This window comes from Synchiropus splendidus, chromosome 5, assembly GCF_027744825.2.
Source record: "Synchiropus splendidus isolate RoL2022-P1 chromosome 5, RoL_Sspl_1.0, whole genome shotgun sequence".
Taxonomy (NCBI): domain Eukaryota; kingdom Metazoa; phylum Chordata; class Actinopteri; order Syngnathiformes; family Callionymidae; genus Synchiropus; species Synchiropus splendidus.
This window is the reverse complement of record NC_071338.1, coordinates 8,085,003-8,099,132: the sequence shown is the minus strand read 5'-3', so window position 1 is coordinate 8,099,132 and position 14,130 is coordinate 8,085,003. Positions and strand designations below refer to the sequence as shown.

General features: G+C 42.5%; 1 protein-coding gene across 1 annotated transcript in view; it reads left to right on the top strand.

Moving 5' to 3' along the window:
* Window positions 1-14,130, top strand: part of fto (FTO alpha-ketoglutarate dependent dioxygenase) — a 101,792-nt gene that overhangs the window by 66,361 nt on the left and 21,301 nt on the right. Inside the window, exon 9 of the mRNA XM_053865132.1 lies at window positions 1,645-14,130. This exon is cut by the window's right edge and continues 21,301 nt beyond it. Within this exon, the coding sequence (XP_053721107.1) occupies window positions 1,645-1,675 (31 nt within the window). The 3' untranslated portion in view covers window positions 1,676-14,130. The remainder of the gene's footprint in view (window positions 1-1,644) is intronic.

Genomic DNA, 14,130 nt, shown 5'->3' with positions numbered 1-14,130 from the left:
ATGATAAAAATCAACATTATTTACATGTATGTGTTATGTGTGGAACTTACATACTTAATGTTGCTTGTTAAACATAACTTCCTAACATAAACCATGATGACTTTTCTGTCCGATGCAGCACTTTCTGTCTTTCAATTCACTTTGGGCCTTTTGAAAGAATTAGTTAAATAGTACATTTAATGAAATAATTCTTTTTCGTGTCTCGACGGGAAGAGTGGCGTTTATTGCAGATATTTGTATTTATGCCGTCGTTTGTTTCCATGAAAGCACTCGACCAAAAAGTACAATTGAAATTAATTTGCTGATTCATTTAACTTTTCTTTTATGATTGGTTCTTCTAATTAGGTTTCCCGCTCAACAGGCAGACTTTTATCATCATAATGGCTCTTTCCTTCATGCTTTCATTCAGCTCCAAATCCTTGCAAATGGCTGAGGACATAAAAAAGCATGATTGATGACTGTTCGCTGGAGGCAGATAAACATAAACAACCAGCACTGATTGATTAAGTTTCTCGCTGACTTTTGTTTCTTAAACACCAGTTAAAGCGGCGCTGGAGCAGAGAACTGCTCGCTCCCATTTTTTGTGCCTCCGGGGCATTTTTAGCACCAGCAGAAAAGGCTCGAAAGAAAAATTGCGCTCAGTGACCAGTGGTTTTTCATAAGCACTCAGAGTGAGTGATGTTTGGGATCGCCCTGCTTGCAGCAGCAGTCCATTCATTCACACCAGGCCAACAAAGTTATGAGATCTTTTTTATTCTTATGAGCCTTTCCAGTAACTGGATTTCCGCCCCATGCATATGGTGAGTTCTTTGATAGATGCCGCCCTCCGTGTCCCTGTGGTAAATGCCCCTTGAGTATCTGGGAAATAGATGGATTAATATGTGAGAGGGCGGCTGTTTGGAGAGTTTGCACTTGTCGCACAGGAAGAGTGAAAAGCCAAGCAAAATATGAACGTTATAAGGACAGAAGAAGCCAGTCAGGGGTATGAGGTGGTTGTAACTTTTTCTTTGTTGCAGCACGGCCAGTGTATGCTGAAACATCACACATGTACATCATATTGACCAACAAAAATATGTGGCCACATCTTGACAGACAATGCACAACTTTCCGAGTCCTGAATAGTGGTATCCTTTTCTACAAAATCTTGATCGACTGATTCAATAAGGAATATCTTTCTGGGTATCTTTAAAATAATAAAACTTCTTCACTACAACCGGAATAGGTGGACTTGTTCCTCGATCGGTGACAGCACCCTGAGTTATGATACGTTGACCTCCTCCTGAACTTCGTGAGCCCTAAGATCATGTCTTTGACCATTGGCAAAGTAAAAAAAAAAAAACAAACCCAGAAAAGCTTTGTCACAAGCTGCGGGCAAACACTAAAGGGAACAGCTGCGAGTTTTGTACTGACCATGCAAACTGCTGTAGGCTTTGTAAGGTCATTATATGATAATGAAAATCATTACAGAATTACATGGGGGTTTAGGACATGAGAGCAGCAGGGAGGGGAGGGAAGGGCCACATTGGGTTTGATAAATGGACTGTGAAGGTGCCCATCTGGCCCTCTCTATAGCTTTTTCTTGCAGCTCTTTTATCCGGCCACATCTTTTACTACCCCATTTCATTCCCCTCTTCTGTTCTCCAGTGGGCCGCTTGAAAAAGAGAGGGGCCTGTAGTGAACGATTAACAGAGTGCAAACCCGACTCACCTCAGAGGAGCGGAGGGGGCGACAGGCGGAAGTGTTTATGACCCAAGTAAGCTCTGCGCCTGAGTTGGCAAACCTCCCGCAGCTCGGTGTTGGCTTGGTCAGATAGGAGACGGTGGATGACCTCTGGCCTCGGTAGCAGATGAAGAGCCGCGAATGAAAACCTTGTAGCACTAGTTGCTGTTATCAGTCACTGCGTGCCATGATAGGAATACATTCAAAACAGAGTCTGTTAAAGTCATTCACACGTTTGCTTGGCTTGGGATACAGGGGGCAGCCTGGCCAGGCCATCGTAGGGCACAAGCAGACAGTAAAGCACTGACACGGGTACATTTTATTTGCATGTTCATGTGTCAAGTACAATGTACTATTTAAAAATATGAAATTACATTTTGTGTTTTGGAGACTCACAGAGTCCTCATAACCATGACATTGACTGTCACTTGATCAAAAAGTGATGACTGCACCACGACTTATACTTCTCAAACTGCTATGCAGCCTACACTCACATTTATGATTGAAGTTCCGATATAGAAAATATTGTTGGGGCGTTTCGAAATTGGGAGTTACTCCAAGTGCAGTAATGGTCTAATGGGCTACTACCAGTGTCATACTGAGATAACAAGAATTGCTAGATTGACCTTAGATTCTTTATAAATAGTAAAGAGTGCTTCAAAAAACAAAAACAAAAACGAAAAAAAAACATCAAATCAAAAATTTGGAGAATGCGTAATGCAAAAAATAAGCCACCACGGTAGTGACCCCTGATCCAGATCGTACACGAGTGTTCAGTCCATTCATTGAGAATTTTTGCTCTCTTACTACATACTGTGTCTTTCAGTTATTTATGTGGACATATGATTTACTTTAGTGTTATCTTTGTATAACCTCAATATACATTTGTCCAACGTCTTGACTGAGTGTGTCGTGCCGACGCCGTGGTTTGGCGTCAGCGTAATAGAAATACGCTCTCTACATCTGTTGACTGTGTTTATTACTTCTCTCAAAGTTGTTAAGATCTTTGAGGTCTTTATTCCAAAACAAAAGCATCATCAGCTGACATGGCTAAGGGACTTAGAAGGAGGTCAACATCTTCACAGCTGCCATCATCACTCAGCTGTCCGGCTTGACCTGTGACCCTGTTGAACTGTCTTCCAGCCTCCGCCAGCTTTATGTTTCCTGGCATTGTTTTCTCCTCTTGTCCTCACCTGGATGGGGTGCTGCTCCACAAAAGACGCAGTCTGTCATCAAAACTAGAGGTCACCAGGGCCAGAGAGGGCCAGAGAACTGAAGTCACAGTGGTGCCCAGTTGGGGATGACCCCACCAGTGTTGTCTGCTACCAGTTTCATCTCCAAGGAGTCCCATGAAAAGAAGCGGTGGACCCTCATTGGCTAGCACTTCATTCCAAGAGTGGTGACATTTCCTTTGTCACGTCTCTCTTTTACATCCCACCCTCATTGCTTCACTGGGGTGGGGACAAAGCATTAGGACACAATAGAGGTAGCCGGTCCCAGATGGGAGTTGGAAACATTGTCAATGTTGTCTGCTCTATTAAGACAGACAGGGGACAGCCTTGTCTAATTTGGTGAATGACTTTTTTAAAGTCTAAGTAATGGTGGAACACACGGCAGAGATTACATTAATGCCCCAATTCAAGTCCTTTAAACACTCTGGGGTTCTTTGGCATCTGTTGTGCTTTCACTTACAATGATTGAGAGGTCCTCTAATATGATAATGTAACCTCTTTCTTTCACCACGTCTAGATGAGGTTCAATACCTTCAAGTTTTGAGGAAAGCAAAATGTAACGCAGTGTTTCATTTGACATTGGTCCACAGTTCAGACCCTGCCACTCACTGATACCTGCTCCCAACGCCAGACGGAGAAGAGACGTCAGGGATTAGCTGACACTTCATTTCACCATGCTATGATTGTGTTGACATTTTTAAATGATGAGTTGCTGTTGTATTTCACTATCTCGATTAATATTTGTACCATATCTGCAAGCTTGATGTCTTCTAGTTGAAACTCTAAATCTTCCACATTGTCCAGGTTTTATTTGTATTTTTTATCCTAGAAGGAATAAACTTTTTTCTCAGACAAACAAAGTGTGGTTTCATGCATAATATATATATATATATATATATATATATATATATATTTTAAATTTCATGTTTACATAAAAATTCCTTCACATGAGATCTAGCTACTTCCATAATTGTTGAGTTTTTTACAGTTAGAGTTCATTAAGTAATACTAGCCTTTTTATCCTCAATCTTTAATTCAAAATACAATAACATCAATTCATGTTCATTTCACCCATCATTTATTATTCCCTTTTGAATGATCCAGTTTGGATATGGTGCAGTAGTTGTGTGCAGTCGTGGACTACAGTGGAGTGCTGAGTTTGATCACACATTCCATACAAATGTAATATGACTGCTGTAAACGGTTCATTTGTGGGACGTTACACCCGACTCTGGTGGGTGGACTCCTTGTCCCAAAATCATTTTCTGTCCCTGCAGTTCGTCTGTCTCCGCATGGGCCAAGTTGTTTTGCCGTCCCTGTGTTTACTCGCTGCGGCAGGAGAAAACAAATAAGGCCATGTCATCTGCCTCTTTCATCACCGGCCAGCCTGTAATTAGCACGGGCCCCGTGGTTAGCCTACGATGCTGTCGTCTAATTTGTCTGTCTTTATCTAAAACATGTCTGTGTGGTCCTTTCAGACAAGGTACATGTGTATCCAGCGAGAGCCCGACTGCGGCCTGTGCGGGGAGAGAGCGGTGTTTGTGTGCGCTTGATTGTAAATTATGAATTCTTCTGCGGATCCGCCCCTGTTTAGCAACCGTTCAGTTATGCATGACACGTCCTGACCTCAGCGGAGCCTTGCAGCTGCTGTTATCAGAGCCATCGTCCTCTCATCCTACTTCGCTCCCAGGCTGGAAAGTACACGAGTGTGTCTTATGCTTGCAGGAATGTGCTTTGAACGAGATGACTGATGATGCTCTTCCCTCACCCTCCACTTACTGTACAAACATGTTCTCGTTGGGTAAATATGCACCGATACTCCAGCAAGTCAGTAATTCGCTGTTGAGGCGTTTGCTTTCTCTCACGCTGCGCTCATGGAGGGAATCCGTATCTATCGCTCTTGACTGAGTTGCACACATTAAGAACTAACTAACAACCTTTTTACGCATCACAATAGATGGCAAGCGTCGAACCAAACTAGAGAGAAAAGGAAAGTTTCGAACAGCCATTAAAACTCCCTCAAATATTTAAATGCACTTGTCGCTGAGACAGATGCCTGTTAAACATTTTAATATGGAAACAAGATTTGTTTTCGGAAAAGTGCGTGTGGCGAGGAGGAATGGGTTTGTGCCCGTTTTACTGCTAGTTGAGAAAATGAGGACATTCTTTGTGGTGCGACTCGACATCCCAGGGAGCTGATAGCGTATGATTTGGTGGGGATGTGTGGCAGGCAAGTGAAATAAACTGTTTGAAAATAACATTACAGGTTCCTGAAAGGGAGGGTGTGATCGCTGTAGCACACAGCCATTGCTTCGCTATATGTTTCATATGAAAACCAAGTCCTTCAACAAGAACTTTTTAATAGATATGGAAAAAAATGAACTAAAAACATTTATTTTAGCTAATTTTATAGTGGATATGGAGCATGTTTGGTGCATCCAAAACTGGTTAATGTCTTGTTGTCTATTCAAACCAGTTGCATATCACCCATTTACATAGGACAGTCAAGTCACATCAGGGTGCGTGACAGGACAATGAAACACTTTCTCTGGGTAATTACATTACTAGACAGGAGACCAAGGCTTTACTTGTTGCCATTTAATTGGTGACACGATCAAGACATGCAGCAACTTCATCTGTGTGCTGGATGTTTGGGCCAGTAGTTGCTATGTCGATGGATATTAAGGTGGGACCTGAACTAGAACTTGGCGGAAGACCACAGGTATATTTTGATAGTGGAAGGTTCCCTATGGTGACTGTAGATGTGCTGTCCCAGAGATATGGATGAAGCATACGACGAGTGTCTTTTAGTCCCACTCAGGAGTGCAGGCAGTGCGGTACAATGTCATGATCAACGGTGCCAAGACAGCGTTACAATGGACCTTTGTTTCCAGCTTAGAGGAGGTTGTTGGCTACTTTCAGATGAGCTGGTTCCATTGTTTTTTGCTGATCTAAAACCTGACTGGAATCTTTCAAAAATATTTTCTAAAAAGAGAGAGTCACCGAGGTGAAATTTCTCGATACCGATTTTTCTAAAGGATCCTTTTCTGTCTGAAGTTGTCATAGCTCATGCTTTGGATCAACACACGCCCTGGCAAATGAGAAGGATACCAAGTGTCTTGGTGAGGAGAGCCTCAGTGTAGATGCTGAAAAGGTATTCACAGTGCCCCAGGCAGCTCGTCACGGTCTCTCCCACTTGCCTCCCTATTGAGCTGCTCTGGACATGACCAAGTGGAAGAAGGCCCTTGGGAGAACAAGGACAAGCTAGGGAGGACATAGCTTGTTGTCCCAGGAAAATATCTGATTTTTCTGGCACTGTCACCAGTGGTTCATTCCGATATGTATCCCTTTGCTCAACCAAAGTCCATTGTGCTCATGATAATGGACTTCAACTGCAAAAAGTTGAAACAAATAGCTTTCAACCTCCATCAAACCTTTGTGACATCACATGTGAAAGTTATCTGTTGGTTGTTTGAGATTCAAATGAACTCGTGGCGGATCTCATAATATTCAGTGAAGTAATGACCACTGTGTAATACACAGTCGAAAACACACCTGAGCTGGCTCACCACCCCACCTGGGTTGCCCTGACACAGCCACCCCTCCCCTCAGATATGCGCACACACATCTTTCTTACCCTCCTGTGTTAATTATAACCTACACCGCTGGAACACTTCATTTCATCCTGAGCATATTGTCTCTTCAAGGCTGGCAGGCAGGTCATAAATTATCCTGAAGGTGAGGATGGAAGTTGGAGGAGATAGTTATGAAAATTTCATCTGTCTGCCGTAGCGGCCGCAGCTGCTCCTGTCACCAGCCGTGCGCTGGAGAAATTACACCGGGTCAGCGTGGGTGTGTTAACGCGCTGGTGTGTGCAAATGAAAATACACTATGCTCTCTGCAGTGCCCGCTCTTGTCTTTGTGTGCTGCGTGTTAGTATGTCCGGTGGGTTGGCCAGGTAGGACCCGGCTGTCAGTGCGCGGAACATCTCTGGCGTCCCTGTCACCTCAGGGCCCCCTGGCTCTGCCCTGAAGCAGCGAGACTGGGAGGGGACACAGTCTCACAGGGCGGTCCCCAAGCTGTCTCTGTTCATTACGGCTACAGAGACGGGACACAGCCAGCAGGTGGCTGGACCTTTGCTCTCTACCCACTGTGATCATCTGCTCCACTTTGTGTGCAAGTTTGAGCATTAAGTCGGGGCCTGTGTACATGGTTAGGTTGGAAAATGCAGATTTATGTCCGACGGATGTGAGTGATTATAGTGAGGGGTTCTTGGATTGATGTCTCTACACATAAAGCATAATTACTACCGGTATTATTGAGACAAGGGACGCAATCTTGGGCACCACACTTTTTGAGTCCAGTCTGAAACAACTGGGGGACACTTCCATGTTCTCCATATGCTTAAATGTGTGTCCTGTAGGCACTTCAGCTTTGTGTGCTGTCTGTTAAAGGGTGCGGTGAGCTTCCAAGTTTGAGGGTGTCACTAGCTGAGAATGGAATGGAGAAAATGATAGATGAACTCCGTGAAAAATAATAATATATTTCTGTTTTAAAAAGACTTCAGTGTTGCACAATGCACAAATGCACAATCGTCACGTATGGTGTTTTCCGGCACTGAGTTTTGGCAGCGCTGATAATTCGCGTCTTTTAGACAGTTTCTCCTCATGTTAATGAGTTGGGAAAAGGAAAACTGTATTAACCTCCCCTTCCTCGCCAGTGTGTTCGCCAGTTTCCTGTGAAAATTCTATTAGGGGCAAAGTCCATTGCTGTTAATTACAATTCTAACTAGCTTGCCTCCTGACGAATGGATGGTTTCAGCAATGATGTAGGATAAAGGGGATATCAGCGATTTCACTTCCCCATACAAAGGCTCCCTGTGAAATGGGTCATCAATCCCATAGTGATAAATGTCTGGCGGAGTAATGACTCTGTTATCGGAGGCGGATTACTGCAGATATTTGTAATTAGTGTAGCCACACAAGTCCCCGACAGATGTTTTGGAGGCGACACAATATTGAAGCATCGGTTTAGTGCTAAATGGAAACTTTGTGGAAATAATGGGAATAGTCGGAGCTATTGTGCTGCTGGAGATGGAGGTGAAGAAGCGGAGGAACGCAGCCGCCATCTAGAACACACAAGTGTATACAACCACCTGTACACACACACACAGGCCTCGTGACCTAATAGCCGAATACATATCCTCCGGTTGGTCTTTGTGCTTTAGTACCAAGGGATTGGAGGCTTTGCTTCTCCTCCTGTTCCGCCTCTTCCTTCAGCCCTAAAGGTAGCTAGAGCTACGCCAGCGGGAGCGGATGATCACTTTAAACTTCGGTTTTCTGCAGTTTTGGGCTGCGATTCACGTGCCAGCCTGAAGTTTTCATTTCTTGCAGCACTCATGAAATCACAATGTGATGTATTCAGCCTGAGGTGCAGCTGGATTCATCGCGCCGTTTGGCACCATATGGAAGCTTGCACCGAACAGTTAGCAATATTTATGTCCAGATATTCGGTATGGAAGAATGAGAGCGTAATATTCTCATTTCTAGCTCATGAAATGGTGTTGATTGATTGTTCATTTTCTTGCGGAGGAAATGATGTTAAGACCGGGAGCACTTGCTCCTTTTACGCACAAATTCTTGGTATAAATACATTACACTTTGGGAGTTAAAATGTGGATAACTATTTTTTTTTTTTTTTTATGTTGGGAAAGTTCTTTCACAGCTCTGACATCATGAAAAAGAAATTCAGCAGAGTCCTTTCTGTTTTGGATGCAAACAAAAACATCCTAGAAAAAGCTTCCCATATATGATTTTGAAATCCTGTTTGCTCCAGCAGAGTTATGTGTGTTGCCAAAGGATATTCGCCTTAACCCCTGGCCCAACACACACCTTCATCTCCACACGCACACACACACACACACACGTGACCTGCCATCGCCTGACAGAAGTGTAAGCAGATGCAGCCAGGTCTGGTAATGGCAGGTGATTATAAGTGGCACACGTGCCAAACTAATTAAACCCCTGGGTTGACAGCAGCATTTGGTATGCCTGGCATTCTGGCACGCTGGCGTTAGAATAATGGTAGCAGCAGCACATTTCACCTGCGAGATGGAAGCTAACAACGTCATTTATTTTACGGCAGGCTGCACTGGGTGTTGCTACAGAGGGTTAGCTCGCGTTATGTGACAAGCCTGGCAATCTCTGGCATGGAATGGACAGCACTTCTGCTAGGATCTTGGGTTAAATCACTCTCCAGTGGTCATGATGGGGGGTGAGCTGTGAGGGAAAAAGAGGTACAAATATGTCTGCTTATGAATGATGAAGGCATATTTTTGATTTACCTAACTGGCAAGCACTGTGTCATTGGGTGATTTGTCCAGGGAATGTTGAAAAGTGCCTGTAAGACAGGACTTGCAGCACAAAAGAGTCTGTTCAATGTGGTTAAATTAGGTTCTATTAGGTGATATTGGGTCATTAACATCAATAAAACTTTATTACATTTTGACCAGCTAGGTAATGACACTGTAGATTCCAATATACACAAATTAATGCTCTGTTGCCTTGAGATTTGCTGGTGGTTGATGTACCACTTGGTTGTTGTACCATCAAACATCCCATTGGAGGATCTCTAGATTCAGTATATTGACGTATAGTCTGTCTAAAGCGCTGCCAGTGGTTGGTACATTTGAAAAGTTGTTCAAATTGGTGTGTGTCTCTTCATTCTATACTCAGACTGGACTCACCGTGTTATTATTATGATTGTTATTATTTATTTATATTATTTATTTATTTATTTATAAATCTTTTTTTCGAGTCTATTTTGGTTTACTGCTGTGACAAGCCAACTTCCCCTATTATAGGACAAATAAAGGACTATTGTATCTCTTCTTGGCACAGGATGCTCATGTCTGACAAAACATACTTGTCCAAGGTGGTATTTGTGTCCCTTCTTGTGTTAATTCATTTTGCCTTCCCTTTTGATTTAAAAGGTCACTCTTCATTTCTTTGAAGCCATCAGCTTATTATCAACATTTTTCCTGTTTGGCAAGTCCAGTAAGGAATGAGGAAAGAAAAGTACGTAGGCTGAGCTGCCCTCTAGGTTGAACAGAGAAGAGGTCAAATGTCCACACTTTATAGTGCCAGGGTCACCTCTTCTCCAGCTGGTGGCTTGCTGTCACTTTCCTCAGAGGTCAGCATTGCAGAAAATCTCATCCCGGTGCACAGTCTCTCACACACCTGGAGCGTTGAGGAAGAATTTCTTCAGCATACCTGCCGTCTGTACTTGACTGATTCATGTGTTCACCTCGTGCTCTGCTGTAGCAGGTGTGGAGAGTCCAGGTGCACACAGCTCTGAATCTTAAGCATCATCCTCTCTAGGCGAAGCGTAAATCTGATACTTTTGTTGTGAAGGCATGCAAGTTCCACGCATGTCTCCAGATTTATGATCTGAATCAGAGATGCTTTAACTTTTCGATAAAGGTTTAATTACGTTGACACTCATGCCTCAAAGGAGTACTCGCCACCGAACGAGCAGATCAGTTATCGCTTAGGCTCTTCCTGTACAGTTTGCATTTCCTGTCATGTTGGTGATTGGTTCCCACACTCTTGCTCAACAAACATGCCAAGACATTCATTTAAGGAGCTTCATACCCCGTAGGTGTAAAAAGAAGCGCAGGTGTACAGCAGATCGTGTGTGTAGCTCACATCTTGCACAATTGAGCTTCAATAACTTCCTTCAGGTCAAGCATATGTGTAACTCCCATTGTGTTTCCAAGGGATGCTATCACTGACTTTTTTATTTGATCTTCTGTCAGGTCACATATTTCTATGTGGACGTTTTGAACATTAGATTTGACCTCAGCAAAACGCATCGTCATGCATAGTGGGCCCTTGATTTATGAGTGCACCACCTCACCAGTTTTCCAAGTAACCAGCAGTTGGCGAGTTTCTCGAAAGTGAGTGCGAAGAGGAATGAATGAATTAAAGCCTGAAGTCATAGCCAGGTGTTCATGTAGTCGTTTCAGTGCGCATCGTACTGTACAAAAATGAAGTAAAAGTTTGACGGATATGCAGCTTAGAAGAGAAATTGTGGTGTAACGGATGGCATGAGCAATTCATGTCGGTCTGTGACTTCCATGAGATCCCTTTTAAACTTTGTTTTTTTTAATGGAGAGGCATTTTATTGTCCATCATTTTGTTTAATAATTTCATTGAATATATACATATTTTTTTCTTTTGTGTATCATGTTTTCTTTCTTTCTTCCTTTTTTATCCAATAGTTTATTGTACGATAAGCATATTTTAATCCAAGTGTCGAAGGTGCTGTACAAAAAAATGGAGGACAAATAAATGGTATTGGAAAATTGAGTTTCAGGTACAATACGTATCAGGTACAAAATGTTTTCTTTGTTTGTCCGTTGAGGGGCTAGTGGCAGTAGCTGAAAAGCAGGGTGTGTCTGAGGAACTCACTACCCACGAGTTTATTGTGTCACAGTGTCCATGGACTATACCTAAGATGTGATTTGAATGTGTGTTCATGAACCTGATATTTCTTAAAGTGATAAACACTCATTTAAGCTAATGTAAATATTATTTAAAAAAAAAAAAAAAAAAAAAACATGCTAAAATGCTACTTATACAGGAGCACTTCTTTGTCTTGTATAGTGTGATCTATATAGGTTAGTGGTTATATATAAAGATTAGAAGCTTTGTACTGAGGAGTATTGTAAAGAAATAATGTGTAATTTTTGCAGATCTTTTTATTGTCAAGTTAAGGCTTTAAATGAATGTTTTGGGGGTGTGTAATTTGACTGGAGAAACTGGATCAGCATTGTTTAGTAGGAGCACATGTTTAAAAACTGAAAACTAATTTGTTTCCGTGCACCGTGGGACTTGCCTTGTGACTGGTGCCAATGGAACATTATGATATCTATTTTATTTTATTTTATTTTTGTATTTTCAGGACACTGTAGCTCATCTGATTTGAGGACATCAAGCCTCCACGGTGCACCACTTTTTAGCCTGGAAAACTTTTTTTTTTTTTTCAGAAGTTTTGTCCTTATCATCATGAAAACATTTCAGATAAGTCAGAAATCTCTGGAAGGCATATTGTGGCGGATGCACGCTGCGGTCACCAGCACTGGCAGACAGGAGTGGGAGGAGAGACTAGTTTTGCGTATGTCCAGCATTAAAGACAAGTTCTTCTTCAGTTGCAATCCCCAAATCCTATTATCATGTACTTGCTACAACTCATACTTTCCCTGCAGGCTGCAGCGTCTTGTCGACTTACACATCCGTTTTTTTTTTTTTTTTTTTTTCCTCAGACATCACTTACACTTTTCAGGTTTATTGCACATCTGAGTGTTCCGTCACGATAGCTGCCGTGCTAAGTCGCTTGCAGAAGAAGTGAAAAATCAGCTCTTTGAAGGCGAAAGGAAGTGGCCGATGGCGGCTGATAGCTGCGGCTTAGTGGATCCTAATTAGGTGCTGTAGCAAGCTGATTAAAACATGTGATTTGTTCCCAGAGTGAGCGGAGATTGTCAAGTGTCTGTGTTGGTGCGACTTTCCATTTGCACATGCCAGGGAGAGTGAGAGGGCCCTCAGGCTGCCGTGGTGTGTTATCTGTTTTTTCAACCTTGTCATAGTAATTACAGTCCATATTTACTTACAATCTCTTTTTGTTTTCTGCCCTCGATATTCATCTGTGAGCTCCTCAGCCTCCGTCGCTTCTCATTAACCAACTGATAGGTCTATCTCGCGTTTCCCAAAAAAGGAGGTCATGATACGAATGTTGTCAGCTTCGCACAACCACAAAGAATTATGTTCGCCTTATCAGTGACAGTGTGTGATTGTGGTTTTCTGCCAGTGAGGGTTCATCGGAAATATCTGACTTCAAATTAAAGCAAACGAAGTAGCATCCAGTCATTGTTGGAAGATCAACTAAACACAGTCGGCCATTATAATCATCCATAACATCTTAGAAAAAATCCTCTTCCCTCTCAGCCGTCTGCCTTCAAATTCTGTATCTTTCAATGGCTAATTTATGGTGGAAATCCGAAATCGATAAGTATTTATATTATTTTTTGCCCATTGCTTAAGTTGTCACTGGTCTCTAGACTTTGTATTATAAAGAATATTTGAGCTGAAATATTCGACTTGCTGAAAAGTGGAACGTGCAATTTGGTCCCGGACATCAACCCCATTAGAGAATCAAAGTAACGTCTTTGGATTGTGGACTGTGGATTGGATTTGTGCACTGTAGGTGAAAGGGGTGAAAGAAATGATCCATACACTCAAATATCATGATACTTCACTCAGTTTTTTGCTGAAATTTGGCATTACTTGGTTGTTTGATATTGTCTTGATATTTTAAGTTGTCCATATTGATATTTAATACATAGATACTTGGATATACTGCTGCACTGGTGCCTGGTGTTTTCTTTTGCACACTGGGCTTATTTTGTTGATTCAGGGAGAGATTCATTTCTCTGTTGGACTCCATGATTTAACTGACAGTGACGCCGATAAACGGCATGAAATTGGCAAATATTCTAATGTGAATATTGACGTGCCTGTCTTTGCACATTGGGGGCGGTGCGATTAAATACATAACATTCGCAGCACGCAAGTCACAGGGTCCTATTTTTTGCGATCACTGTATTACGTACGGAATTTACTTGGAGTATCGCTGATAAAATATTTTGTGTGGAAAGGGACATGTGAGGACAAGGAGAATTGTGAGGTGGGAAGCTGCTGTTGAAGGCATGGAGAGCCTGATGCACTGACGGCTGCTCGGAGCTCTGCCTGTTAGCGAGAGGGCTTCTCCCTCCGTTTACAGTGGGTGGCCCTTGTGTTTATCCGCCTTCAATGCCGATCTGGTCCATGGTACAATGCTAGCACTTTACATGGGCTCGATTACACACACACCGTCATCATATTCAATCTCCGCAGCAATTTTCCTCCAAACATTGTCTTTCGGATCATTGTCTTTTTTTTTTTTTTTTACCTGTTTTGTATAAAGAATCGGCTGCTGTGATATGAACACAATCAAGCTCTCCGCCATGTTGAATGTTTTGGTATGTGACGTGTCAACAACGAGCGTTTCGTCTCAATTTCGCTCAGTGAAATAATACTGTTGTGCAAACTTGCAATGGAAAACAGCAGATCCCAAAAACAAA